General features: G+C 43.0%; 1 protein-coding gene across 1 annotated transcript in view; it reads left to right on the top strand.

Annotated features, from left to right (window-relative positions):
* The first annotated feature begins 4,024 nt into the window (after window positions 1–4,024).
* Window positions 4,025–25,947, top strand: part of Dnah3 (dynein axonemal heavy chain 3) — a 188,169-nt gene continuing 166,246 nt past the window's right edge. The window contains exons 1-11 of the mRNA XM_023701788.1: window positions 4,025–4,082; window positions 4,485–4,534; window positions 8,138–8,242; window positions 8,722–8,944; window positions 10,696–10,768; window positions 11,238–11,412; window positions 13,569–13,758; window positions 15,424–15,619; window positions 19,246–19,371; window positions 20,499–20,694; window positions 22,811–22,990. Of these exons, the coding sequence (XP_023557556.1) occupies window positions 4,025–4,082; window positions 4,485–4,534; window positions 8,138–8,242; window positions 8,722–8,944; window positions 10,696–10,768; window positions 11,238–11,412; window positions 13,569–13,758; window positions 15,424–15,619; window positions 19,246–19,371; window positions 20,499–20,694; window positions 22,811–22,990 (1,572 nt within the window). The remainder of the gene's footprint in view (window positions 4,083–4,484; window positions 4,535–8,137; window positions 8,243–8,721; window positions 8,945–10,695; window positions 10,769–11,237; window positions 11,413–13,568; window positions 13,759–15,423; window positions 15,620–19,245; window positions 19,372–20,498; window positions 20,695–22,810; window positions 22,991–25,947) is intronic.

Here is a 25,947-nt window from a genome sequence, read left to right as displayed (position 1 = left end):
CACACTTCCGGTGTCCGCCAGGCCCCGCCCCGTCTGCCAGGCCCCGCCCCGTCCGCCAGGCCCCGCCCCTTCCGCCAGGCCCCGCCCCGTCTGCCAGGCCCCGCCCCGCCCCGCGGAGACCCCAGAGCCCGGCTACTCGCTAGCTCATTCCATCTCTTCAGAGGCTCCTGACCAGTTCCGAGAGGTTCCCAGATGGGGAACGGGGGCTTAGAGTTCCCATCCGACCCTCTGTGGCTTGGAGTGAAAGTCCTCAGTCACTGGGTTTGTGTAGGAACTTAGGGCTCCCCTCCCAAGCACCCAGAGCTAAGCAACCCTTCGGGAAGCTTCTGGAGCGCAACTTGCCATGTTGTGTTGCTACTTGGACTGGAAAGTTTTAGCCCTGACTGCTCAAAGGCACATGTCAACAGCTTCGAGAGGTGGATTATTTTTGTTGTGCAGGTGAAAAAATTTAAGAGAAAGAATGCACGTCCTTTGGTTCACAAGGATCCAGTCTGGGCAGGAGCTGGTTCCTGGTCCCAAATCCAGGCCAGAGGAGTGTGGTTGGCGCTTGGGTGAGAGAGTCCTGTTTTTGGACCTCCTCTGTGGGATGTGGACCCCTCCCCAGCGTGACCGCCACAAGTGCCCCCTCGATGCTGCCTGGGGAAGACTTCTCGTGGACTGAAAACCACTGCCATCAGCACACAGGTAAAGACGAGCTGGGGTCCGGCAGGCAGTCCCAGCTCTGGTCCCTGCTGCGTGACTTTGGCAGCAGGGTTCCGTCCATACTCCTGAAGAGGGCCAAGCCCAGGCGCTGTCCGCTCCTGAACAGTTCTCAGGCTCTTCTCATCAGGGACTCGTGTTGATTTACTGTTCTTCTGAGTCCTGTGTCCATAGCGACCTAGAGAGTAAGTCATTAGGTAAAGAAGTAAAAACTGGGACGGCGACTGGCTGTAAAGAAGTTAGTGCCCACCACTTTTGAGCATGGCAGAGGCTCAGAGGCTCGTGTTCACTGTTAGTACTTGTGTCACCTTATATTTCTAGAAATAATCAGGTTGGTGGATACAGAGAAAAGCTTGGTGATAATGATAATTCTAAACCAAGGAATCCTACTCTAACTCCTCTCCATAGCAAACAGGAGTAAAGGAAGGAGATGGGAAAACATAGACAGCCCAGTGTCTGTCTGAATTCTGAAGTTTCAGAGAATCTTGCCTTCATATACTTTGCACTTCGTTCAGTTGTAATATGTTGGTTTTTCTCTGACTAAGAAACATTTTGCTTTCTTTAAAGTGCCATGTCATTCCCAGGGCAAATGTTTCTTTGAAAGCTAAATTGAGGCCTTGTTTGGTAATTTTATTTAAGGGTGCCATCTAGGGGTACATCTATGAATCTTTTAATTCCTCCCACTTCTGACATTTTTATCAGGTGGCCGGTCGGGTTTTGCCTTTCTGTTGACTCCATCTTCCACTACTGTCATGTACTCCTCAGTGGCCGGGGGCTGGCATCTCCACATAGGGTCAGGATGTGGTCTTGTGAACATCCAATGGATTGATAAAATAACTCTTTACAGGGCCGGCCAGATAGCTCAGCAGACTAAAATGCTGCTCAGGCAGACACAGAGACAGGGTTCAATCCCTGGTGTGCCCTGCTGGCCCTGGCATCCCCCAACCCCCACACACTGAGACAGTGATTGAGACTGGTGTTGTGGCATGGGCCTGTAATCCCAGAGCTTGGGAGGCTGAAAAAAAGAAGGATCACTAGGAGTCCGATTTGTGTAGTGAGACCCTGTAGACCCTGTGTGTATTCAATACATTAAAAAAATAAAGATAAAAAAATAACTTCACACACAATCTCTCCTATGGGAAGCAAGTTTTCTTTTGTTTATAAACTCAGGCTGTAGTTCTTTGTTATAGTAGCCATAAAGGCCTATGACACTTGCTCTAGTTAAGAATTTACTTTCAGGCATCAGAAAAGGTCAGGAGCACTTGGCTTTGAATCAGAACTGTGTAAAATTCCCCAGCAAGGGATTGAGACTCTAAACTGTTAATACCACAGAGACAGAAGCAATCTGGCGCTTGCTGTCCTCTCCTTTCCAAGATAGAAGACATCCATTTAAATTTTAATTGCAGGTAAAAACAAATAAATTTTTGGTAGAAATATGGCCCCAAAGTGGGACTTACTTCTACTGAAACATTATTTTGCCTGAAATTCTGCTTTCACTGGGCATCCTGTGTTTCACCTGGGCACTTGGAGTTGAGAGGATTGAGGGTGTTGAGGCCCACATTCCGTCTTGGGAATTACTAAGCAGAAATCAGATAACAAATAATTCTAATACATGTGAGGTGGCTTCAGAAGATGATGCGTTCATTCTTTGTAGCAAGTGTTTTATTTATGTTTCATCTTTCTTCAGACTACATGTTGGTTTTTAGTTATAGCCATGGAGCAGTTTTCATAACCAGGCTCAAGCCCCAACTTTTCTGCTGACCTCATTAGTCTGACCACGGGCAGACTAATTAGCTCAGTGACCGTTTCCTCACCATAAAATTGGGATAATAATGTTCATCATCTTGATTGTTGCTGTGCTGTTGATTATCCCAGAGCTTTTCGTGCTGGTTTTTCTGATATGAACTCAGCTGTGCTCATCGTCAGAGCAGCTCATGTCCTTGCTGCTGCTAAGGATGGCTGCAGTTTTTAAGGAGTGCTGTGGTCCTTACCTTGAGCACCGCTTCCTAGCTTCAGTACGGATCCCTCAGCCTGCTAGCATAGATCCTGATCCCTGCCGATGCAGACTTTCTACCTTCTACCACTGACCTTTGGGGCCCAAAGGTCAGTGCACGACACATTGCTGTGGGCTCTCAGCCTCCAGCTGGACTTGTGTAAGACATTGCTACGGGATCCAGGACTTCAGCTGGATTCTTAGGTCTCTAATGCATGGATAGGTCTCTTACACCGTTCTGCATTTGACTTTTTGGGTGAATATTAAAAAATAATCCTATAAACTATCTGTCCTGCGTTAAATCTATTCCCTTACAAACCCTAACTACACAGAGACCAACTGTGAGGATGGAGTGAGCACAAAGTAGAAATGGAGCACTTGGTGCTCCGTAGTGCTCCTCAAAGCAGCTCAGAAATGTGTGTGTTCTGGCTAGCTCCTGCATGGAAAGCACTGGATTCAGCATTACTGGGCCTGTGTTCAGCCTGTAGCAGCACTGCTTATGAGTTATGCATCCGTCAGTTTGAGATTCTTTGTCTGTACATATAGTTTTTTTGGGGGAAAAGAAATGGAAAAAAGCAGCTATACAAAGGGCACTCACAAAGAGCCCAGTAACTTTAATTTGGCTTTCAGAGAACTTTGACAGCATTATGTAACACGTGCTATGATTGTTTGGCCAGCAGCTAACCTTGGTCTTTGTGTGTGAATGAGTATGTGTGACTGTGTTTCTGTGTTTATAATACTGATGTTAGCTGCATCCCTATCACATTGGGACCAAAGCAAACTTGGACCAAGTTTTCCCAGGACTAAAGACATTGCTTCCAGGAGGCAGAGCTTACAGTGGAAAAGTCCTAGGCAAACTGGAACAATCTGACCAATTTCCCACGATGTGCAAGTTGTTCTATACGCATTATCCATTAAACCTTCAAGCCAACCTATGAGGTTGATACACATCATGTCAGTTACAGGTGAAAAGCTCATTTGAGCAATTTGCTTAAGTCATTCAGCTAATTGATGGAAGAGAAGAATCTGAGCCAGACGTCTCCAGGTCTTCACTGCAAGATCTGAGCCATTGTGCTTTGTCACTTAAAGTCAATCCAAAAGCACTGTCTTTCATTGCCACTCACCTCTGCATTCCTGAGTCATTGCTCAACAACTTACATCTTCCTTTCTGTCACTAATTCTTACTTCTGCCCAGCTGAGTCTTTGACAAAGAGTCAGCAGGACAGACGTGGAGCTAGGTCAAGTCCAGTCTTGTATGTAGACCTAGCAGGGGCCCCTCCTTCCCTTAGTAACAGACGCTGGTGCCTGGTTACCAGCCCCAGGGCCGAGAACATGCTTCTGTATACCAGTGTAAAGGCTGCTCAGAGAGGACAAGGGAGACGAGTACAGGGTGGGTGGTGTTTGAGAGAGTCTCCCCTGTTCTGTTTTAATTTTCAACTCTGTTTTAGTTTTCTTCCTCTACAGAAGCCTTGCTATGTTTCAGGAAAAGTCCAAGAGAAGTTCTTGAGGAGAAGGAAGAGTGTTTCAAGGAACAGGAACCAGGAGAGTGAAAGAAACCCAATACCAACAGAACCCCAATGCTGCTCCTTCATTCTCTTTCTTTTTTCTCCTCTTCTACTAGAAAATTCCTCAGAGGTCTGAAGTCTGTGACTTCAGAGAGGCAGCCTTCTGAACAGAGCTTTCAGGCTTCTGGAACGTTCCATTGTCAGTGTCATCTCTATTGTACTGTAAAAAATTTCAGAGTAACTGGAGAGGAACAGTCCTGCTGAAGCTCTTTGCTCATTTTTAATAGGTACAGTTAGAGTCAGCTCTTTAAGCGACATGGATTCCTCATCTAAAAAGGTAGGTATTACTTTGAAAGCATGTTTATTTCTTTACCTGTATTTTCAAAATATAGGGAATTTTAAGAGTATATGGGAGGGGAATGGTCTAGTCAAACATTGATTGTTGTGTTACATTCTCTCGACCTAGCAAGTGTGTTAAATATGGTTATGGTATGTGTGTTGAAATATGATTTTTCCTGACTTAGCCTTTGGGCTAAGAGAAAAACAGAAAAATTTAGAGATAGTCATCTGCTGTCCCTTTTCCTTCCCTTCAAGGTTGCTAGATCACGTATTCCAACCAACAGCCCTTATTTCTGACTGCACATCTGAGTATTCTGGGCATATCTGAAGATGTGGAGCCTTGGTCTCCATCTCCAAAGATTCTGATCTAGAAAATTTGAAGTCCTCAGATCAGTGTTTGGGAATTACTTATATGTCATGTCTGAAGAGGTTCTGCTGCTCCCCATTGTATTCAGTTAAATGCTTGTGGTTTGTTTTCTTCATTAACTCAAGAACACCTTATCTATTTGCATGATATGGTATCTCTTCTCTCTGTCCTGAGTACTCTATCACTGATTCATCTTAACCTTGGATGACTATTTTTTAGTATATTATTATTTTTTATTTTTTTAATGTATTTAGTACAGGGTCTACAGGTCTCACTACACAGATTGGACTTGTAGTGACCTTCCTGTTTTCAGCCTCCCAAGCGCTGGGATTACAGGTGTGCGCCACCATGCCCAGTCTCAATCACCATCTCAGCACATCCCAGGGGCAGGGCTCGCCTGGGATTGAACCCCAGTCCTTGCGCCTTAGTCTGCTGAGCTATCTGGCCAGCCCCATTTGTTAGTATAGAAGGACACAAGTATAGTACAATCTGCCTCGAGCCCAAATCTGTGTATGAGATCAAGTACCAAGCAAGTCCAAGTTAAATCCAGGATTCTAGATGATGTCACCGAGACTCTGCTTTTTTCCTTCTGGTAATTCATTCTGCTTGCTTCTATGTTGTCTTTATTCTAAGGCCAGTTTTCCTCCACATGACTCAGAGACTGTTATCTATTCTAGCCATAAACACTGTCACAGTTAGTGACTCTACTGAGTGCTATTTATCAAGAGCTTTAATGAAAGTGCCTGGAAACAGTCCAGGCAACCCCACTTGGGTCACATGCTTACCTCTGAACCAGTGACTGTGTCTAGAAAGGCGGAGCAGTCTGATTGATGAGACCTGTGTCTCTTGTCTTGTTCTGGAGCCAAGAGATTGGATTAGCTATGTTGTACAACACGGACTGAAGTTGGAGTAGAACCAAGGATACGCTCTGCATGATTTTGTGGGAAGACCCATGTCTCAGTTAGCGCCAGAACTGAAGTCAGCTTTTTCTCCACACTGGGTAGACAAATGAATGCCAGGATTTCTCTTGGATAATGTTAATATTCTCCTTGATTGCAGAAGGCCAGCTTTTTGGGGAGGAGCATTAATTATTCATTCTCACTCTTGTAACTTTGTAACTTAATCAAGATATTCCAATTTTGTGGTGTTCCTTTGTTGTTCTTGCAATACAAATTTTTATTTGGAAAAGATTGAAAATCTAGGCCAAAAGAAAGACTCCTGCTGTCCACAAAACCTTGTTGCTTGCAGAGACACAATGCAGACAGCCCTAGCCCATCGGTCATACACGTATTGCATGTGGGATCTGCAGAGAAATGATGAATAACTTCATATCCCTTGAAGTATTGCTGATAAAAATCTTCCTTATGTGGTATAGTACCTGCTTTAGATAATCAAATTACTTTGCAATTGATGCCACGATTTTTCCATCTTGTTTGCCTCATCAGTATGGACCTAGGATTAATTTCGTTAATAGAAATTCTTGGAGATGTTTGGTTAAGGTCTGAGAACTCCAACTGAGCTCAAGAGCAGAAAGGCAGAGGGGGTGGTTTTAATCAACAAAGTAATTTCTGTAGTTCTGTGTGATGAAAATAGTAGGGTCAGTAGCTTTCAAATGCATCATGTTTGAGGTAGGATTGAAGCATCCCTATTTGAATGAAGTTTCATTGATGAGTCTAATATGCCACATTTTTTGAGAATAATTGAATTAAGCTATGAGATCAGTAACACATTCTATGTTTTTTTAAAAATATATACATTTATTTATTTGGTACAGGGTCTTGTTATGCAGCTCAGAGTCTTAGTGATCCTCCTGTCTCAGCCTCCTCAGTTCTAGGATTACAGGCATGCGCCTCCAAACAATTTTGGTGTTTGGCGTAGTGCCACAGCATATGGTACCAGGGATTGAACGTTGGTCTTTGTGCTTGCCAAGAAGGCAGGCACTTAGACTGCTGAGCTGTCTTCCTCTGCCACATTCTATGTTTTTAAAGGTCCAAAGCTCAGTATACATCTCTGTTTATGGACTTGCTTATTTTTATTTAATTTTAAGTACTTAACCTTCCTAAAGTAATTTGCTATGTAAGTGATACTTATTTCCAATGTCTCGGGGTTCAAAGTGATGTGTATTTAAAAGCCATTGTTTTAGAAGACAAGTATGCATCTTATGTGGCTAGGATATATTGTCTGTCAGTGCTGGGTCTTAGTTTCATTAGTTAGAATGTATACTTTAACAAATCTCTAAGATTATAAAGTGCCTAGTTCACAATAATTTGGCATAATTGCAAATATCATTGCTGTTGTTATTATTTAGTGAAGTAGGTGCTCCAGAAGAAACAACAGAGATTAACAGGCATCACAGTAAGGGATTGGTTGAGATACAGTGGAGGGGAAGGGACTCATATACCCCTCCTCCACCTGACTCTTTACCAGTGATCTTGTGTGACATGATTTGCAGATCCAAATAAGCCAAGGCCATATAATAATGTCTCACCTTACACAAGACTTATGTTCAAAGGCATTGCCTAAGGTAAAAGCCAAAATTGCCCTTGAAACTCCTTCAAACCAACTTTAAAGTGCTGGATAGTAGGCCAGCAGTTTTTCCTCCAATGTTGGACCAAATTGCAGTGTCTCTGTCAGAGCCCCAGATGAAGTTGTCTTATATGTAGTGGCTGGGTCTTAAGACAAAAAAAAAGATAGTACTGTTTGACATTGTAGTCCTTCTCAGCTCTATTTGGAGGCACTTGGAGAGGCACTTGGCAACCGAGAGGGACTGTGGGAAACACTTCATTCACACCTATCTGAAGCTGCTTCCCTATCTGATGGAATGAGAGTCACACACACACCCACTGTTTAAAGGAAGCACAGGGAATTGCTTATGTGTGTGCTAAGCACATATAAAATTCAGTACCATTCTCTGAGCAAATTTCTACCTCAAACTTCACATATATGAAATGCGAAAGTCAGATTTTAAAAATCACCCCTTTTTAATAACACTCCAGGGAAAAAGGGATATCCAGACTGGCTCATAGAGGGGGAGCTAAGGAAGAGATATTGGAGAAGAGATAGGCTAAAGATGTAAAAACCATGAGACATATATAGTAGATATATATGAAAAAGGTGTCTTATGGGTAGGACTGTGTCCTACCATTCCTGGAGACTCTTTAGGCCTTATCAGCTTCAGAAGCTTGGAAATGTCTCCATATACCTCAATAGTGGCTCTGTTCCCATTTCTCATAGCTTCACAAGAGTGACTCGATACACCACATGAGCCACCCACAGACAAGGCCAGAGCTGCCTCCCCTGCCTGCGTCTGTTGATGAGGAACCATCTGAACTTTATCAGGTATGTACCTCTGACTGCATGCTCTTCTGCTGAGGATGACAAAGTGAAGAAAACCTCCAGCACCTCCAGGTATTCAGAAGACATTAGTAGGGGCCAACATTTGACTTGACAAGTGAGATTAATGGCTTTGGTTGTTTTTACCACTAGAAGAATCTGTAGCAGTATGGGAAAGGAATTAGTGTTATTGAAACCCTCTGCACTTCTGCATCTTCAACTGTAAAGTGAGGGTCATTCTGCCTTCCTTATAGCTATGTCCATAAGGAATAAAGGCAAGAGATATAAACCACTGGATGCTATTGTTGAGTGCCCACTCTCACATGGTGGTAAGAAAAGCATGATTGATTCAGAATGTATTTCCACTGAGCTCACAGAAAGTAGGAACAAAGCATAAGGCATGTGGAGCTCCATGAGTCTAAGCAGAGCCCAAGCTCACAGAGACATCCCTGATTGTGCCTCACTCTGCATTTCTTCCCTGGTAGACTGTCATGTCACACAGCTTTTATCCCCCCTTGATGCAACGAACATCATGGACACTGGCTGTGCCCTTCAAAGAGCAGCGCCACCACCGTGGGCCCAGCGATTCCATAGCCAACAATTACTCATTGATGGCCCAAGATCTAAAGCTGAAAGACCTGATAAAGATCTACCAGCCAGTCACCATCAGTGTCCCCAGGGGCAGGATCATGCAGGGGCTGCCATCAGGTATTTGTGCATTGTGCCTTATTTTGGGGCTTGGAGTAGAACTTCCCCTGGGTTCTAGCCTTGGCTGTCCCTCTTGGACAGCTAACTGAATGACTTTAGAGAGCTTCATTCTCCTCACCTATGAAATGGAGATTATTGCAATGGCTAACATTTATGAATCTTTTGCATATATGAGGTACTGTTCTGTGTACTTGTATTATTCATCACCCCCAAAACACTGTGGCTTAAACAAAGATGGTTTATTATTTTCAGTCTCTGCAGGTCAGGAATCTGGGCATGGTTTAAATGGGTTATTCTGGCTGTAGGCCTCTCAAGACAGAGCAGTCATGGTGCTAGCCAGAGCCACCACTGTAAAGGCAACTGGAGGAGGATCCTCTTTCAAGTACACTTGCATGCTCAGTCCTTGCTGGCTATTCGGCTTTGCTGTCCATATCTCTCCAAGTGTACCTCCAAAGGATAGCTTGGCTTCTGGCTTCCATTGGAGGGAGGGAGGGAGACTCCAGCAAGTATTTTTGGAAGTTAATTTTGGAAGTCACATTTCAAAACTTTTACTGTATTCTGTTTGTTAGAAATGAATCACTAGATCTAGCCTATACTCAAGTGGAGAAGATTACACAAAGATGTGATACCCAGAAGTAAGGATCATTGAGGCCATCTTGTAAACTGCTTATCATAGTGCATTATGGGTATTCATTTATTTCCTCTCACCAGGTACACATATGTTGGCTTGAGTATCCTTTAGTAATTTGTGTTAGGAGATTTTGGAACTATTCAACCTGTTAAGTTTGTTCATATTTTCATTTTTCTCTTGTGCTATGTCATTAAGTAAATTTCTCAATCATACCTTCCAATTCATTGTCTCCTCAACTATTTAATCTTAACTTTATCATGTATAATAAGTAGTTTCTGATTTGATAACAGCACCTTTTCAGTGTTAGATTTTCTGATGGGTTCTACTAAGGATTTCTCCCAATTTCTTATTCTCTTTCTTTTTCTCCATAATTTTATTGAGAAACAAATAGCAATGAGACAATATATTTTTAATTTTTAGAGTATTTTGTTCATTATTGTTGTGATTAGAAAAATAAATCTTAATTGGGAGTCTTCAGTTCTCTTAATTCTCTCCAAGTGTCAATCTAATGTTAATATATCCCTAACATTTCTCTGTTACTTACCAATTTCCTTGAGGTAGAGCTTTCCGCAAATGATGGTACTTAGGTAAAATTTAATAAAATTATTTTTATATAATTTATTTAATGTATTTATAGTTATTTTCTATTTATTACAAGTGGTTTTTTTTCTGTTTTCAGCTATTAGATACTTGTTATAAATAGAACTCATTTTTCTATTTGTGATCATCACATAAAACTTTCTTTACAATTAATTTCACTAAGTTTAAGTACCTTAGTCTATTTCAAGGGGAACATTAAATACTAATTTAACTGATTCTTAGAAAATAGAGTGTTGGGGAGCAAACTGAGTAAGCAGTTATTAACAGTTGTCAAATATATGCCAGTCTTCATTTTACATCTAGGGAAGCTGACACCTGAAGTGATTAAGTCTATTCTTCGGGGCCACACAGGTAATTAGTGATACATGTTGGACCAGAGCCCACACCTTCTGCCTTGCCTCACCATACTTTGTCCACTCCCTTAGCGTGTTCTTGGACTTCTCCCACAGCCCTGTCTGTGTGGAGGAAATGGCCCAAGGCCACTCCCCATCAGTGACATTGCCCTTCTCTACTCTTGTAGGACCTAAAGGCACGTCAGAGCCAAACAAGAAGAAGATGAAGTTCTCCTTTGCTGCCAGAGAGGATCCCACTGGGTAAACACCACTGTGGTCACTAGAGAGCGTGAGCCCCTTCCAGGAAGGCTGTGGCTTTATTAAAGATATGCTCTGATTCTTGCCCTCAAAGCATTCTGGACACTGAATGACTCATTATTCATTATTTGCCTCAATCTAAATTTTTTAGGCTCTAAACAAACGCAGACTAACTCACTAAGCGAAATCAGTGTTAGCATAGCTATGAGGTTTGTAGTGGCTAGGGCCATGTTTGAGATACACATTAGGTGGCATGTGGGGGAGCTCCTTGTGCAGAACCACACTGACAAGATTGGAGAAAGTGGGTCTAAAGAGGGGCTTCTAAGCTAGGGAAATGGCTCAGTAGAATAAGCACTTCCCTGGCAAGCGCAAGGACCTGAGTTCAATCCCCAGTTCCACACACAAAAAAAAAAAAAAAAAAGAGGGACTTCCTCTGTGGAGCCTCTATGGCTGAGCTGTGTCTAATTTTCAGGACCAAGATGGCCTGTAACACCTCGACTTCCTCACTGATGAAGAAGGAGGTGAATACTTCTTTGACTCTCCCAGGAAGCAGACCAATGAGTCCAGAAGAGCAGATTAATGTGATGTTACAGCAGGAGGTGGAAATAGAAAGTCAAGAAAAAAACCCATCTGATTTAGACCTGGAGGTACATTTTTGCTGTCCCTTTTCATTCTGTTAACTATTACTCTTGGCATCTGAGTGATTGAAACTGAAGGAAAGTAGCACTGCAACCTGATTAATATTTTAAGAATAGCAAAGTCCAAATGGAATGATAGACTGCTAAATGTGTGTGTGTGTGTGTATGTGTGAGAGAGAGACAGAGACAGAGATAGACAGACACAGACAGACAGAAAGATGGAGGAAGAGAAAGAGAAAGGGAGATACTGGATTGAACAAGTCTTGGAAATTTGTGTCCTTGTGTTCTCTTAGAACACAGACTGTAAAATGTTGGCCCATAGGCTAGGGTTGCTGGTTTTGCCAAACAAGAAACAGGATACCCAGCTCAGTTTGAATTTCAGATAAACAATGAATATTTTTTTAGTATAAATACATCTTAGTGTGTCCTGTGTTTTTTCTGGCAGCCCTATTACAGCCACGTATGGCCTGTAGATATATTTTTAAAATGAGGGAAATTTCAAGTTAGATTTTAAGCTTCTCTTCAAAAAGCTAAAATAGTTGGAGTTCTGTAGTGCCTTCTATTAAATGAAAATTATATTCTCCCATCAGTCATCATCTTCACCACTGTTTACAATTTTGTTATATTCAGCTAACTTTCACTTATTGCTTACTTTACAACAAAACTTTAGAACAAAAATTAAAAGACATGCAGTTTGTGGGCTTATTGTATGTAGCAAAAACTTAGTAATAAAACTCATAGTAACTGAGTATTGCTCTTGGCAAAATTCTGCTACACCCTTTAGCCGCTTGAACCCATTTAAGACCTGGGCGCCATGACTATCCCCATTGTCCAAGACTGGAAATTAGAGCACGGATAAATGAAGCAACATACCCAAGGTTACAGAGTAAGAGACAATGCTAAGACATAAACTAGCTCTTGTTGACACCAAATCTCTGTGCTCTTAGGAGCTATGCAGCATTTCTCAAACTTGCCTGCACAGAAGAACCAGCCAAAGTGCATATTAAAACCCGGCTTCCTAAAGAGGGCCTGAGCATCTTCATTTTAACAAGAGCCTTACCCTACCTCCCCGCCTGGCGGTTGTTAAAGTCAGGGAGGTTCGGTCATATTGCTATGTACAGATTAACTTGACTTGTGCTGATTTGACTTAGGATTTGTTTGACTTTACAGTGGGATAAAGGCGATATACACCAGTAAAAAGCATATTTTGAACTTTGATCTTTTCCTGGGCTAATATATGCGGAATGTTACTTGCCAGTCATATGTGGTAGTGACAGTGAGCTGCAGCTGCACAATCACAGAGACACAAGTGATACTCTATAGTGTGTTGTGTTGCTAAATTGGGCTGTTCTGTAGGTTGGTGTGTTCAACACATTTTCAATGTAGGATTTCTGCCATGAGTCAAGAAGCTTCTGTATAAGCTGCTTCCAGCAAATTTGGGGAGAAGGGAGGTGCAGTTACTAGCAGTAGCCTTTTTTGACCACAGATACTTGGCATTGAAATGTAAATTTCAAACTATTTCCACAAGTTATGCCACTCATTGTCTGAAATTATTCCTTTTGCCTGAAAATGTTTCTTCTCAGAGCCGCCAGAAGCTTACAGCCAAGTCCTACATAGACAAAACTTTCTGAAATCCCTGATTGAATCGGGCAATTTAGTTTAGTTTTTGTGTTTTGCTTTCTAAACCCAAAACCTGATGTTTAGATTAGAACTATCATGAGTGTCATTCAGACCTTGGAAAGATTTTCCTCGCTGACCACTACAAGTCACAGATCAAAATGCTTTGCAGAAGATCATTATTTTTCAGGAGGGTGAATTATTTGAGTCCATTTTAGGAGCTTGTCATTACTTTTTAAAGATCACCCGATATGCATCCTTTGTTACTGGCCTTTGTACTCACTCCACAGTCTCCCTGCGTGGCTTTTGACAAGTTTTTGTTATGCCCCACTGCAATCTCTCTGGCTTTGGTTAGATCTTCCTGAATCATGGGGAAAACCAACATTCCATTGCGCTGAGGGTGAAGCACTAGAGCCCGAAAGCAAGGCTGTAGTAAGCGAAGGGTGAGGGTGGGTGCTGCGTGAACGGGCTTCTTTGTCAGCTGATTGGTGGGACAGGTGGCAAGGAGCCCAATCCTGATTTTCTTGCTGGTGATTTGTTCATGGAAGAGATACTGTTACTATTTGACCCACGGAATCCGAAGAGATATGATTGCCCCTGAGGAGGATGGAGTGATGATTAGGATTTCGAAGCTGATTTCTAGCAAGCTGCTGACAAGTCCCTCCTTGGAACCCCTCCTGGTCACTCTGGTGGATGAAATGGAAAATGACTATTACAGTAGCCTCATGAAAAGCATTGGTAAGACTGGTACAAGTGGGCTGAGGGCCCCTGATGAGGGAACCGTCTTTCATTGTTCTACCAAGTAAACCCTAAACAGCATTTAACCGTTCATCCAAAAGTTCTCTCACCCCAGCAGCATCATTAATGCCTGTAATAGCTCTTCTCACTTCAGTGTACATCATTACCCAAGGATCTTATTAAAATGCAGATTTTGATTCAGCAGATTTGCCTTGGGGCAGAAATCATTATTCTGCATTTCTAACAAGTTCGGCCATAACTGACATGAAGCAACATTATGGGGAACAAGAGCCTATTTGAACTTTGAAACTTAGTCCACGACCTGTATCTTCTCTGACGAGCTTTTCTCTTCAGCCCTCAGGGGTCACTCCCTCTGCTGCATTTGTAGCACCACTTCTTTCCACTTTCAGCTCCTGCTTACAAGTTCTCCCGTGCCTTTCTTTCTCTGCTGTTTTTCACACTGGCACTGTTTTCTCATTTCCCACGGTCTCGACTGCTGGGTAGGCCTGTAGCACTTGGCTCCGTGGATGCACCTCGATTCTCTTTCCACTTCATCCTTAGCCATGCCTTCTGCACATGGTGAGTCACTGGGGAACGTTTGGTGCTGGGTGAGTGTATGAGAAACATCAACACAAAGGCATGGTCCTCATATTTTTATACCTTGTGGTCTCATCTACCAAGTTGTCTAGTTTTTTGTTTTAATCTTCCTAACTTTCTAAGGGCGTCAGTGTAATTGCTTTTTGTCTACTATATACAGACACCAGCCTCCGTGAATAAACATGCCAGGTCCTTCACTTCTACCTCCAACTTGCTCCTCCAATTTTATGACCTTGAACTTCACCATTTACACTTGCTATTTCTGCCACAGTGTAGCTCACAGACCCTTAAGGAACAGTGGTGGCACTTCACCTCCTTACATGCTATCCCCTCTGCCCCCATGCTTGTCCTTTCTCTTCCTCGCTAACAAACTGCCATTCATTTATGGCCCAGCACACCTTACTTCTTTCATGAAACTTGTCGCGATCTTTCTTCCCTTAGCATGGAAATCTTGGTTTCTAAGTTTCCATTTGTAAATATCTAGTGCTAACCATTATATTGATTTTGGGGTAACTATCTTAGTATGAATGACTAAGGAGCTATCAAAGTACGTTGCATGTAGGGTGCTAAATATCTTAGCCGGACTCAACCCCAGGTTCTGAGAGTTTTGTACTGTGACCTTTCATTCCTTTTCTCCATGAAATACTTTCACAAAGATACTACACCAACTACCCCCTAGTTGAGTCCTAGGGACTACCAATGACCTTACGAATGAGGGAGCATTTCCCAGTGTGAATGGACAGAGGCTCAGTTGCTTTATGAGTCCGAGGATAAGAGCACAAGAAGTTAAGCTAGTTATAGTGTTGAATCCCTCTAATCCCAGTACTCTAGAAGGCTGCAGAAGGAGGATTCCAAGTTGAAACCCAGCCTAGGCAAATTAGTGACTTAGTGAGACCTCATCTCAAAATTTTGCAAAAGCAAAAATAAAAAATAAATAAATAAATAAATAAAGGCTGAGGTGTAGCTCAGTATGAAAGTTTTGGTTCCAGTCCCCAGTGAACAACAATGCATGCACAGCACTTTGACGGTCACTACCTCACAGCAGGGTGTTTACCCTCTTGCTTCTAGTTGATTACATCCTCATGGACCCAGTGGAGAGGAAGAGGCTCTTCATCGAAAGCATCCCCCGCCTTTTCCCTCGCAGAGTGATCCGGGCGCCCGTGCCCTGGCACAGTGCCTACAGGAGCGCTCACAAGTGGAATGAGGAGCATCTGCACACGGTGAACCCCATGATGCTCATCCTGAAGGAACTGTGGTTTACAGAGTAAGAAGGCCTCCCCTCCCTGGCGCCCCTTCCTTCCTTTCCTCCAGGAATAAACAAGCTGCTAGGCAGGGCACAACCAGAGTGGCTCTGAGCCCGCAGCAAAGTGAAATGAACAAAATCTTAGCTCAGAATTGCAAATGGACTGTGACTGAGAGCCACACATACAAGCTTCCGTGGTCCTGCTTGTGTCCCCCAGGGCCCCAGCACCTGGCGGTAATCAGGGGAGTAGGCTGAGAGCACATTCTGGAGCCAGTGCTCCAGAATTCAAATCCTGGCTCCGCCGCTTCGTAGGTAGTATGGCTGTGCTATAACACCTTTCCCTGTCTTCCTTTCTCAGAATTTGGGGTAATAAAAGTTCCCACTTCATGAGGTTGCTGGGAGGAATAAATAGCTTATCACACACAGTACTTAGAACTAGGACCAGGGAGATAGCTCAGCAGCGTAAGTGCCTGCCTGGCAAGCACAAGGTCCTGAGTTCAATCCCCAGTACCGTAGAAACAAAAAACAAAGCAGTTAGAACTGTGCCTGATGAAACCATACTCAGGAAGTGTTAATTCACCGTTACCTGCCTCCATTACAACACATCTCACCCAAAAGTATAATTGTATATCTACTCATCTGTTTCTCTCTACCTGTGAGATGTATAGGAGCTTGGGTCTTATTTCTTTATGACATCAGTACCAACACAGAGCTTGTCAGCAGCGTCTTTCAGTCTTGTTTGTCAGTGACTTAATTGGCAACTAAAATGGTAGTAGTCTAAAGTACCAAAGGGGTGTCACTTTTCTTTCTTCCAGCTTTAAAGCCTGAGACATACAGTTGGCTCATTACACATGGGGGATTGGTTACAAGGCTGCCAAGAGTCACCAGTATTCATGGATGTTCAAGTCCCTTGTATGACATGGCACAGTAGGGCTGGGGATATACCTCAGTGACACAAGCACCTGCCTGGCAAGCACAAGCTCCTGAGTTCAATTCCGGAACAACAAAAAAGAAAAGGCACAGTATTTGCATATAATCTACAGACCATCACATATACTTTGGGTCACCCCTGGGTTCCTCATCATATCTAGTACAATGTAAACACCTTGCAAATAATTGCTGTGCTGCCTAGGAAATGATCACAGGGAAAAAGTATGTATATATTAGGTCCTATTTGTTTTTCAAATATTTTTCATCCATAGCTGGTTGAATCAATGCACGTGGATCCCACAGATCTGGAGGCCAATTGCAATTCACATTCCACAAAGCCCACACTTTTAAAGTGCATGGCGGTGTACTCTTTAGTATACTTGCAAATTTTTGTAACCTTTGCCACTGGCTGGAATATTGTCATCACTCCTTATGGAAACCCTATGCGCATTAGCAGTCATAATCTATTCTTCCTGTCAGCCCCTGGCATCTGCTCATATGCTGTCTTTCTGTCAACATTGGGCTAGTCTGGACATTTCGTACAAATTAAATCATAAAATATGACCTTTTGTGTGTAGCTTCTTTCATTAAAGCTTTCAATGTTTATCTGCACTGAAGTACAGATAAACTGAAGTACAATGTTTATCTGCATATCAGTACTATGTTCCTTTTTATGGCTGCATAATAACCCATCATGTGGCTATACTAGGTTTTGTTTATGCATTCACTAGTTGTTCTGGAGAAGGAGAATCCTGGGGAGTTTGTTTGTAGGCCTGTCAAGAAAACTATTTACTGAAAAGTCAGGCTAATAAACTGGTTAACTACCACCATCTAGATTCTTAATTAGGAAAGTTAGAGGTAGATATATGTACTTGATTTTGATTGACTAATCCTAACCATGCTCATATATTTTGTTTTAGGAAGGTCTTTGGCTTTGAATGCCTTTAGTGTTAAGGGACCCTTGTTGCTTGGAAACTTTATTTGTCCTTCTTATGTCCAGAGCCCATCAATGATATAAAAAAAAACAAAAAAAAAAAAACACACACACTCTCCTCTATGAACTAAATTCAAGTTTTTAAGGCATTGGAAATGCCAGCCTCAACACTGGGGTGGAGTGAAGAAGTTAATTTTCTACGTAGGCAAAAGTGTATATAGAGGAATAATTTGTAGAGTTGGCTCTGAAGCTGTCTTGCCCAGGTTGTGGTTTTTGCTTTAATCACTAATTAATTATGTGATTTCTGGGAACATTAATTCCTCTGCGACTTTTTTATATGTAAGTTAACAGCAATACCTGTTTCAGTTGTTGGGTGGAGGTGGTGCTTAGAGAATTGCTTGGCATACTGTAGTCGTTTATTAAAGGTACTGATTTAAATACAAGCATGCTAATTTCCTCAAAAAAAAAAAAAAAATCACCACGAAGACTGGGTCGTCGCCACAGGGGACCAGAACGTAGGCATCAGGGTTTTGGGAGGCTAAAGAAAAGTGCCTGATAAGTCACTCAAGTGGGGATGAAAATGACAGGAAAACCCAAGGTGAGTTAAGAAGTGGGGCAAGGAAGTAGTTTGAGAAGCGAGAGGTAATGATGTGTCTTAGTTACTCTTCTCTCGTTGCTAGGACAAATACCTGACACGCAAAATGAAGGAAGGAAAGGCTTATTAGCTCACAGTTACTGGAGGTCTCAGTCCATACTCAGCTGGCTCCAAGGCAGAGCGGCTCACGGCAGAGAGCAACCTTCAGGGTCGCAGCAAAGAGCGAGAGCGCAAAAGGTGGAGAGCAGCCGCTCCAGCAGCCAGCTTCTCTTCCCTCCTTCCATTGAAATGCCAATTTCCTGCCCCAGGGCAGGTGCAGCGTCCACACACAATAATCACAAATTCGCCCCAAGACTGCATGAGGCTTTGGGGGGACACCTATACAGAAGCCATAACATGATGACTTAAGGAGCATTTTAAAAATGAATGAGCAGATACGAGGAAAAGAACTGGTGAACGTACGAGCTAAGAGGCCTTGGGGAGCATAGTGAGCTGCAGGCTCCTGTTCTTTTGCGAGCACCAGACAAGGGCAGCGGAGCACCGGCGGGCAGAGGACTCGCCCGCATCCGCGCACGGCCCCGAGGGCGCACGCCAGGGTGCGGGGCTCGCGCGGGCGGCCTCACGGTGGTGCTGAGCGTGGCTCAAGTGCAAGGTCAGGCTCTGCCTCCGCGCGCCACAGAAATTCTACCCGGCCTTTTCGAAACTGCGTCCGCAAAGGCGGTGGGCTCGGCTGACCTGCGGTCGCAGGAGGGAGCTGTCGGTCGGGTCAGGAGTGAGCCCCGCTTTATTTTTGCCTCACGGATTTTGCGGAACTCCGTCCCTTCTGGGCTAGCCCCGAAGCAGGCAGGGCGCGGGGAAGCCTGCTGGAGGAAAGCTGCCGCAGAGCTGGCGGCGCGGAGGCGCGGGGGAGGGCAAGCCGCCCTCCGGGCCACCCCGGCCCGGCTCCTCGTGCCTCCCGAGCCCCCTCTGGGCACAGCAGCGTCTGGGCGACGTTTCAGGTCTAGTCCATAGTGTCTTCCTTTCGTCTAGCTAGTCTTGCCTCAAACTTCCAGATTTTTCAGACGTAATCTGTCTTACTTTGCTTTGGGTGTCGTCCACTCCGAAACGAGAACTTGTACCCCTTAAACCCGTCCTGCAGAATTTGTCATTTGTCATTCCACTGAGGAAAGTTTTCCCTCTCCTTTGCAGATTTAGAGACCTCAGGTTTGTTCGAACAGCAGAATTGCTGGCGGGCAGACTTCCTCTGCAGCCTGCCGAGTACTGGGACCTCATCTGCAAGCACTGCGCGGAGGCTCGCCAGATTCTCCTCGCCAAGTCAGTACCCGGCGCGGGGTGCGCCTCGGCCGGCCAGGACCGACCCGCAGGGAGCGGCTGCCGCGCCTGGAGCGCAGTCCGTCGGCCTCCGCCGCTGCCTTCCCTCCTCCCACGTCCCGCACGCAGCCTCAGCCGGCTGCTCGGCGCCTTCCCTTCCAGACTCCTCCCGCCTTTCACGGCCTCTCTTACCCTCTGTGAGAGTACCACTCCCCCCCACCCCTTTTTGTTTATCCACTATTGGTAGAAAGTGGTGGCTTACAGGAAAGTGTGTTTAAGGGACTTACACTCAGATGGTCTGTCTATACAGCCTCTTGGATAAAAGGCTAGGAGTTTTTCAGGCGCTTAGACAATTTTTTCCCTTTGCAAGTGTATGTGAAATCACATCTTGATTTGGAGAAATGAGTTTAGATAAAGTGATAATATCTACTGATGGGTTTTTATTATCAGAGAAATTGTACCTATGTAACAACTGGTACATAAGAGCTACTCAATATCTTTTATTACCCTTAGGGCTACAACTGTTAATGTTACTTCTTGATTGCTACAGTAGTACTTTTGTAGCAATCAGAAAATAAACATGATAGGATGAAATTACCAGTGGTTCTCACTGGGACTTAGAAATCAGGTGAAGTGAGGAGTGGCACACCAAGGCACCCCTTTCTTCTTTAGTTGTCTAGGTTTTGTACACAAATTTCTCAGCATCCATTGCCACGTTGAACTTTCTTCTCTCGAGGTTACCTCCGTTTCTCCTCTTTCTTTGTTTCTATCTCTAATGTCTAAATAAGGTGCCTACTCTAGAGAGAAGTTGGACAGAACATTCCAGTTCACTACACCACTTCACCTCAATCTGATTATAATACTGGTACTGCAGACTGTCGCAGCAGAGCATGCCACCATATCCTCGGTCCATTTGGCGATGGTCAATAGAGCAGTCTCTCAATTCAATTATTATTTTCTTCCAGGAAAGGGGTCTTGGCTGGTGAAGTAACTGAGAGTATGAAATGACAAATTTCCAAGGCTTCCTAGTGGGAAGTAAACTCTGCCTCACCACAGAGAGCAGAAGGGTGGCTGAGAGCGTCCCTTGTAGCTCAGAAAGCTTCCTACAGGGCGACCTTCTGTTTTCACAGGTGGATTCCCACTTGTGCCCAGCTTTTTGTCTCATGGAAGGAGCACTGGGTCCACTTTGCTCCAAAGGGCGACTATGATTCATCTCGAAATATTGAGGAATATTTTGCTTCTGTTGCTTCCTTCATGTCACTCCAACTCCGAGAGCTGGTTATTAAATCCCTTGAAGATCTTGTTTCTCTGTTCATGATACACAAGGTATGTAGGGGTAAGCAATGGCCCTCTTGAAGGAAACAATCCATTTAGAACTAGGATTCCAGCGTGGATATCATGAGCTGTGATCTAGGCCAAAAAGAAAATTATGGATTTGAATATATGTTGGGTGATTATTTATAAAAATTATGTCTTTAGTATACAGTATAATGTATAAGATGTTTACCCACTATTGGTAGAAATCTATAAAAATAGAGATTGTAAAGACAATTGAAGGAATGGTTATACATACATGCATACATACATATACACACACACACACCTCTTACAATGTGTGTGTTTGTGTGTGTGTGGCCATGTTTTGTCCTCTGTGACACAAGAAAAGAGTTGGAAAAGACTTTTATGGTACTTTGGCTTGATACTTAAGAACTATCCTATGCACTCACTGACAGCAGTGATTTTTGTTTCTTGGTCTTGGAAAAACAGCCTCCGCAAACAAAAGTCTTTTTTACCTAATTAATAATTTTTTCATGGAACTACTGCAGTGAAGTCAAAATAAATTAAAGCCAGAGGCCAAGTTGGTGCACATGTCTGTAATCCCAGCACTTAGGAGGCTGAGGCAGAAGGATTGCTATGAATTCAAGTCAGCATGAACAAGGTGGTGAGACCCGCCCTCCCAATTAAAGCACTAAGTCGTTGTTTTCAAAACATCACAGTCTCTAGATTTGGGCAGCTGAGGGATCCAGGAAAGTTCTTGAAATTTTATCCCGTGTGCATAGATCATCTTGAAAAGGATAATATAGACTTAAAATTATCTGGTTATAAAAGGTTAAATTCTAAGCATTTTTCCAAATAAAATACAAGTGAATATTTGACTCTGCTTGAAAACTGTACAAATAAACGCTGCTGACTTTTGACTGCAGTGTTTACACTAAAGAGAACACTGTGCAGTTGTTGTGGTAAGCGACCCCTTTACTCAGCAGAAGAAAGCCCAATATGCCAAGAAATCTCACTCTGAAGTTACACACAGAGAAAAGTAAAGTATTTATATGGCTGAGGGGATGAGGAGTTTATGAGGGTTTGATACATGTAGATATTCAATAAATGTTTATCAGCTTTAAGCACATCTACAAATCTCTAAAATCAATTACTTGGACAAGTTCTTTACAGCTGCCCTAAAGAAACTTCATTAGGGACTATAGTTCATGAGAGGTACCTTGTGTTTCTAGCTTTGGTATAGAATCAGAAAACCTCTCCATCAGTATTTTTGTTGTGGGAAGATTTACATTTCAGTACCTGAATGACTCCTTTCTGATGGCTTTTTAACAAAGCCATTTGTGGCCACTTTATTCATGCTTCTGGATCTAGTCAGCAAATTTTTATTGAACACCTACCTGTGCTAAATGCTATCTTAGGAGAAAAGAGATGGACCAAACATAAATCCTAGGGCTGGCCAGATAGCTCAGTGCACTAAAGCACCTGCTTAGGCAGAGCACAAGGTCTGGGGTTCAATCCCCGACGTGCTGTGCCAGCCCCACCCCTGGGGCCCTCTGAGATAGCAATTGAGCCTGGACATAGTGATGCATGCCTGTAATCCCCGCACTTGGGAGGCTGAAAACAGGAGAATCAATATGAGCTCAGTCTGTGTAGTGAGACCCTGTAGGCGCTGTGGACCCTGTACTAAATAAATAAATAAATCTTGTCGGCAAGTTGAGAATAGAGAAGGTAATATATGTAAATAAGTGCCTTCAAAAGACAAAGACCACATACTGTACAGGTAGTGGAAGGATAGAAGTTCAGAAGTGGAGGAGATTTTATGCAGGTAGGGAACAGGGAGGTTTCCCAGAGGAGGGGAGCTTTAATCTCAATTTTAAAGGATGGGAATAATTTAAAAATTATGGGCAAGAAGTACTAAACAAAAATGACCCTGAATAAAGGCTTTGGGAAAGGGTGAGAGCATGAACTCAGGGTGGGGGTAAGGTCCCCCAGCTCATGTTATGAACATGAACTGCAGGCAGGTAACGTTCATTTCCTTTGTGTGTGTGTGTGTGTGTGTGTGTGTGTGTGTGTGTGTGTGTGTGTGTTAAGGTAGCACGATAAATTCACTTCCATGATTTTGATCCAGTTTTATAATATTTGCCCTACCTCATGTCTTTTGAAGGATGGAAATGATTTTGAGGAACCATACCAAGAGATGAAGTTCTTTATACCACAGCTGATCATGATCAAACTTGAAGTCAGTGAGCCCATAATTGTCTTCAATCCATCTTTTGATGGTTGCTGGGAATTAATAACCAACTCTTTCTTGGAAATTATTAAGAACTCTGATGGAATCCCGAAGGTACAGTATTAACTTAATTATCATATTTTTGTCGTACAATGTGTTAAAATCATTATACAAGACACAGCAATGCCTGAGTGAGGCTGCAATTTGCTTCCAGCTTTTATTCCATCATTTTTAATCCTTTATTCTTTTGCCTGCCTTCCTTCCTTCTTTCCTTCCTTCCTTTTATGGTATATGGTACCTTGGTTCTTGAACTTTATTTTTTCCGTGATTCTGGTCATCATCCAAATTGGTTGCAAACCAAATCAAATTTCTCCATAAATTCAACATTGATCCTAACCCTCGAATCTGATTCAGTTCACAACCATTCAGCTTGTGACCAGAATCATAGGAAGATTTTCAGTTTGTGAGCTGAGGTTCCACTGTACTGGGAATTGAGCCTGAGGCCTTCTCACTGAGCTACAACCCCATACTTTTCCATTTTTTATTTTTAGAATAGGGTCTTGCTTAATTGCTCAGACCAGGCTTGAAATTGAAATCCTTCTGCCTCAGCCTCCTGAGTGCTGGTATCATAGATGTCCGATTCCATACCTGGCTTTTCTCCAGACATTTGTAGCTTATGTTTAGTCATATATAAAGCAAGATGTGTAGGGGATGGGGGAACTGTCTGTCTGCCACTGTTTTTAAACTTTAAGTATCCAACTTTAGGGTGATTCTTTAATTTTTTGCCACCTATTCAGAGATCAAAGTCTGAGGAGTTTGGGGTTGGGAACCAGTGCTATAGTGTTATAAGAAATAATACCAAGCATTAACGGATGGGATCTTATCAAATTTAAATGCTTCATTACAGCAGACAGAAAGAACAGAATGGGGCTGGGGAGATGGCTCAGTGGAATAAACGCTTCCCTGGCAAGCGCAAGGGTCTGAGTTCAATCCCCAGTTCTGAAAAAAAAAAAAAAAAAAAGAAAGAAAGAAAGAAAGAAAGAAAGAAGAAACAACAGAATGAAGAGATAACATATAGGAATGGGAAAAACTTGCCAGCAAGTCTTCTGATAGAGAACTAATATCTAGAATACATAAAGAACTAAAAAAAAAAGGCGGGGGGCCGGGGAGATGGCTCAGTAGAATAAGCGCTTCCTTGGCAAGCACAAGGGCCTGAGTTCAATCCCCGGTTCTGCCAAAAACAAAAAAACAAAAACAACAACAACAACAAAAAAAAAAACCCAAAAACTCTCGGGGCAGGGGAGATGGCTCAGTGGAATAAGTGCTTCCCTGGCAAGTGCAAGGGCCTGAGTTCAATCCCTGGTTCCACCAAAAAAACCCTCTCCCAATGAAAGATGCCATCCAAACCAGGCAACTGAAATGAGACACTTCTCAGGAGAAGTATAAATGGTCAACAAATGCATGAAAAAAGTTCATCATCCTGGTCATTAAAGAAATGCAAATTCAAAACAATAATGAGATTTTGTCTTAATCCAGAAAGGAGGCCTAATATCAAAGTTTATTTATTTTTTATTTTTATTTATTTATTTATTGGCAGAACCAGAGGTTGAACTCAGGCCCTTGTGCTTGCCAGGCAAGCACTTATTCTACTGAGCCATCTCCCCGGCCCCAAGGAAGGCTAATATCAAGAAATCAAATAATAATTGCTAGTAAGGCTACAGGGAAAAAGGAACCCTTTTACATTGTTGTTAGGGATGTAAAGTAGTACAACATTATGAAAATCAGTATGGAGAGCCCTCTGAAAATTAAAACTAGACATTCCATTTGACCCAGATATTCCTCTTCTAGGTATTTTCCTGAAAAGGTTAAAGGAATCATATTACAATGATACATATATACCCATGCTTATAGAAGTACATCCCAGGACATGGCAGCTGTCCAAGCCAAGGCATATACCCTCGATCACCCTGGGAGACAGAAAAAGCAAACGAACTACTGGGCTCTATGCTGGAAGGATACAGAGGGGCAAAACAGTTTCCATGAGATATCAGTGTTTTTAGAACGTTTCCTCTCAGGAAACCATGTAGCTGGCCTGGCTTTTTCATCACAAAGGGTGGGATTGTTGCGGCCTTCACAACTCAGGGAACCTGTGACAAGCCCATAGACTCACTTCACTTCAGGGTCTCTGGGGCACGCTTACCACAGTGACTGGACAGGATATGGTCACAACTGGAAGTTATGGAACAGAGGTGAGCTTATCACAACTCCCTGAGTTGTGAAGGACACAAAGATCTCACCCTTTGTCATGAGAAAGCCAGGCCAGCTGCATGGTTTCCTGAGAGGAAATGTTCTAAAAACACTGACATCTCAAGGAAACTGTTTGGCCCCTCTTGCTGTCTTCTTCCAGCCTAGAGCCCAGTAGTGCATTTGTTCTTTCTGTCTCCCAGTGTGATCGAGGGTATGCCTTGGCTTGGACAGCTGCCACGTCCTGCGATGTAAGGACAGAGGGAGCTTGTAGCAAGTGCTGTACCTCCTGAGCCCATGGGACAGAAAACTTGTTGGAAATAGCAGTGACTTGGTGAACACAGAAGGGCACAAACACTTTAGAGTCATTATTCCGAATATAGTCCCAAGGCATATACCACACCACTGTCTGACCAAACCCAGTAGGAATGGTGAAGACTGAGCATTCATAGAGCAAAAAGTGTATGGATAGAAACAAAATAGGCCCTAGCTGTGACTCCCTGTTCCCTGCTAGTATCTGGTGGATTTCAGTACCACAAGCCTGGGAAAAGACCCTACCCAAACATCTGGAGAAGGTTTTAGGATCATTTCTCTTTTTCTTTCTTTTCTTTCATTTTTTCATAGTTTTGTTTTGTTTTTAGCCTTTTTCTTTCTTGTCTTTTCTGTTGCTTTTATCTAATTCTATTCCTTTATTAGAGTTTTTATTAGTACAAGTTTAATTATATAATATTTAAATTCCTTGTGTGGAGTTTATACATTAACACTTCTTTTTTTTTTTTTTAATTTATTTGAGAGAGAGAGAGAGAGAGAGAGAGAGAGAGAGAGAG

This window comes from Octodon degus, unplaced genomic scaffold (assembly GCF_000260255.1).
Source record: "Octodon degus isolate 3935 unplaced genomic scaffold, OctDeg1.0 scaffold00001, whole genome shotgun sequence".
NCBI classification, from domain to species: domain Eukaryota; kingdom Metazoa; phylum Chordata; class Mammalia; order Rodentia; family Octodontidae; genus Octodon; species Octodon degus.
Note: the sequence above shows the minus strand (reverse complement) of the source record. Positions and strands in the feature narration are given on the sequence as shown.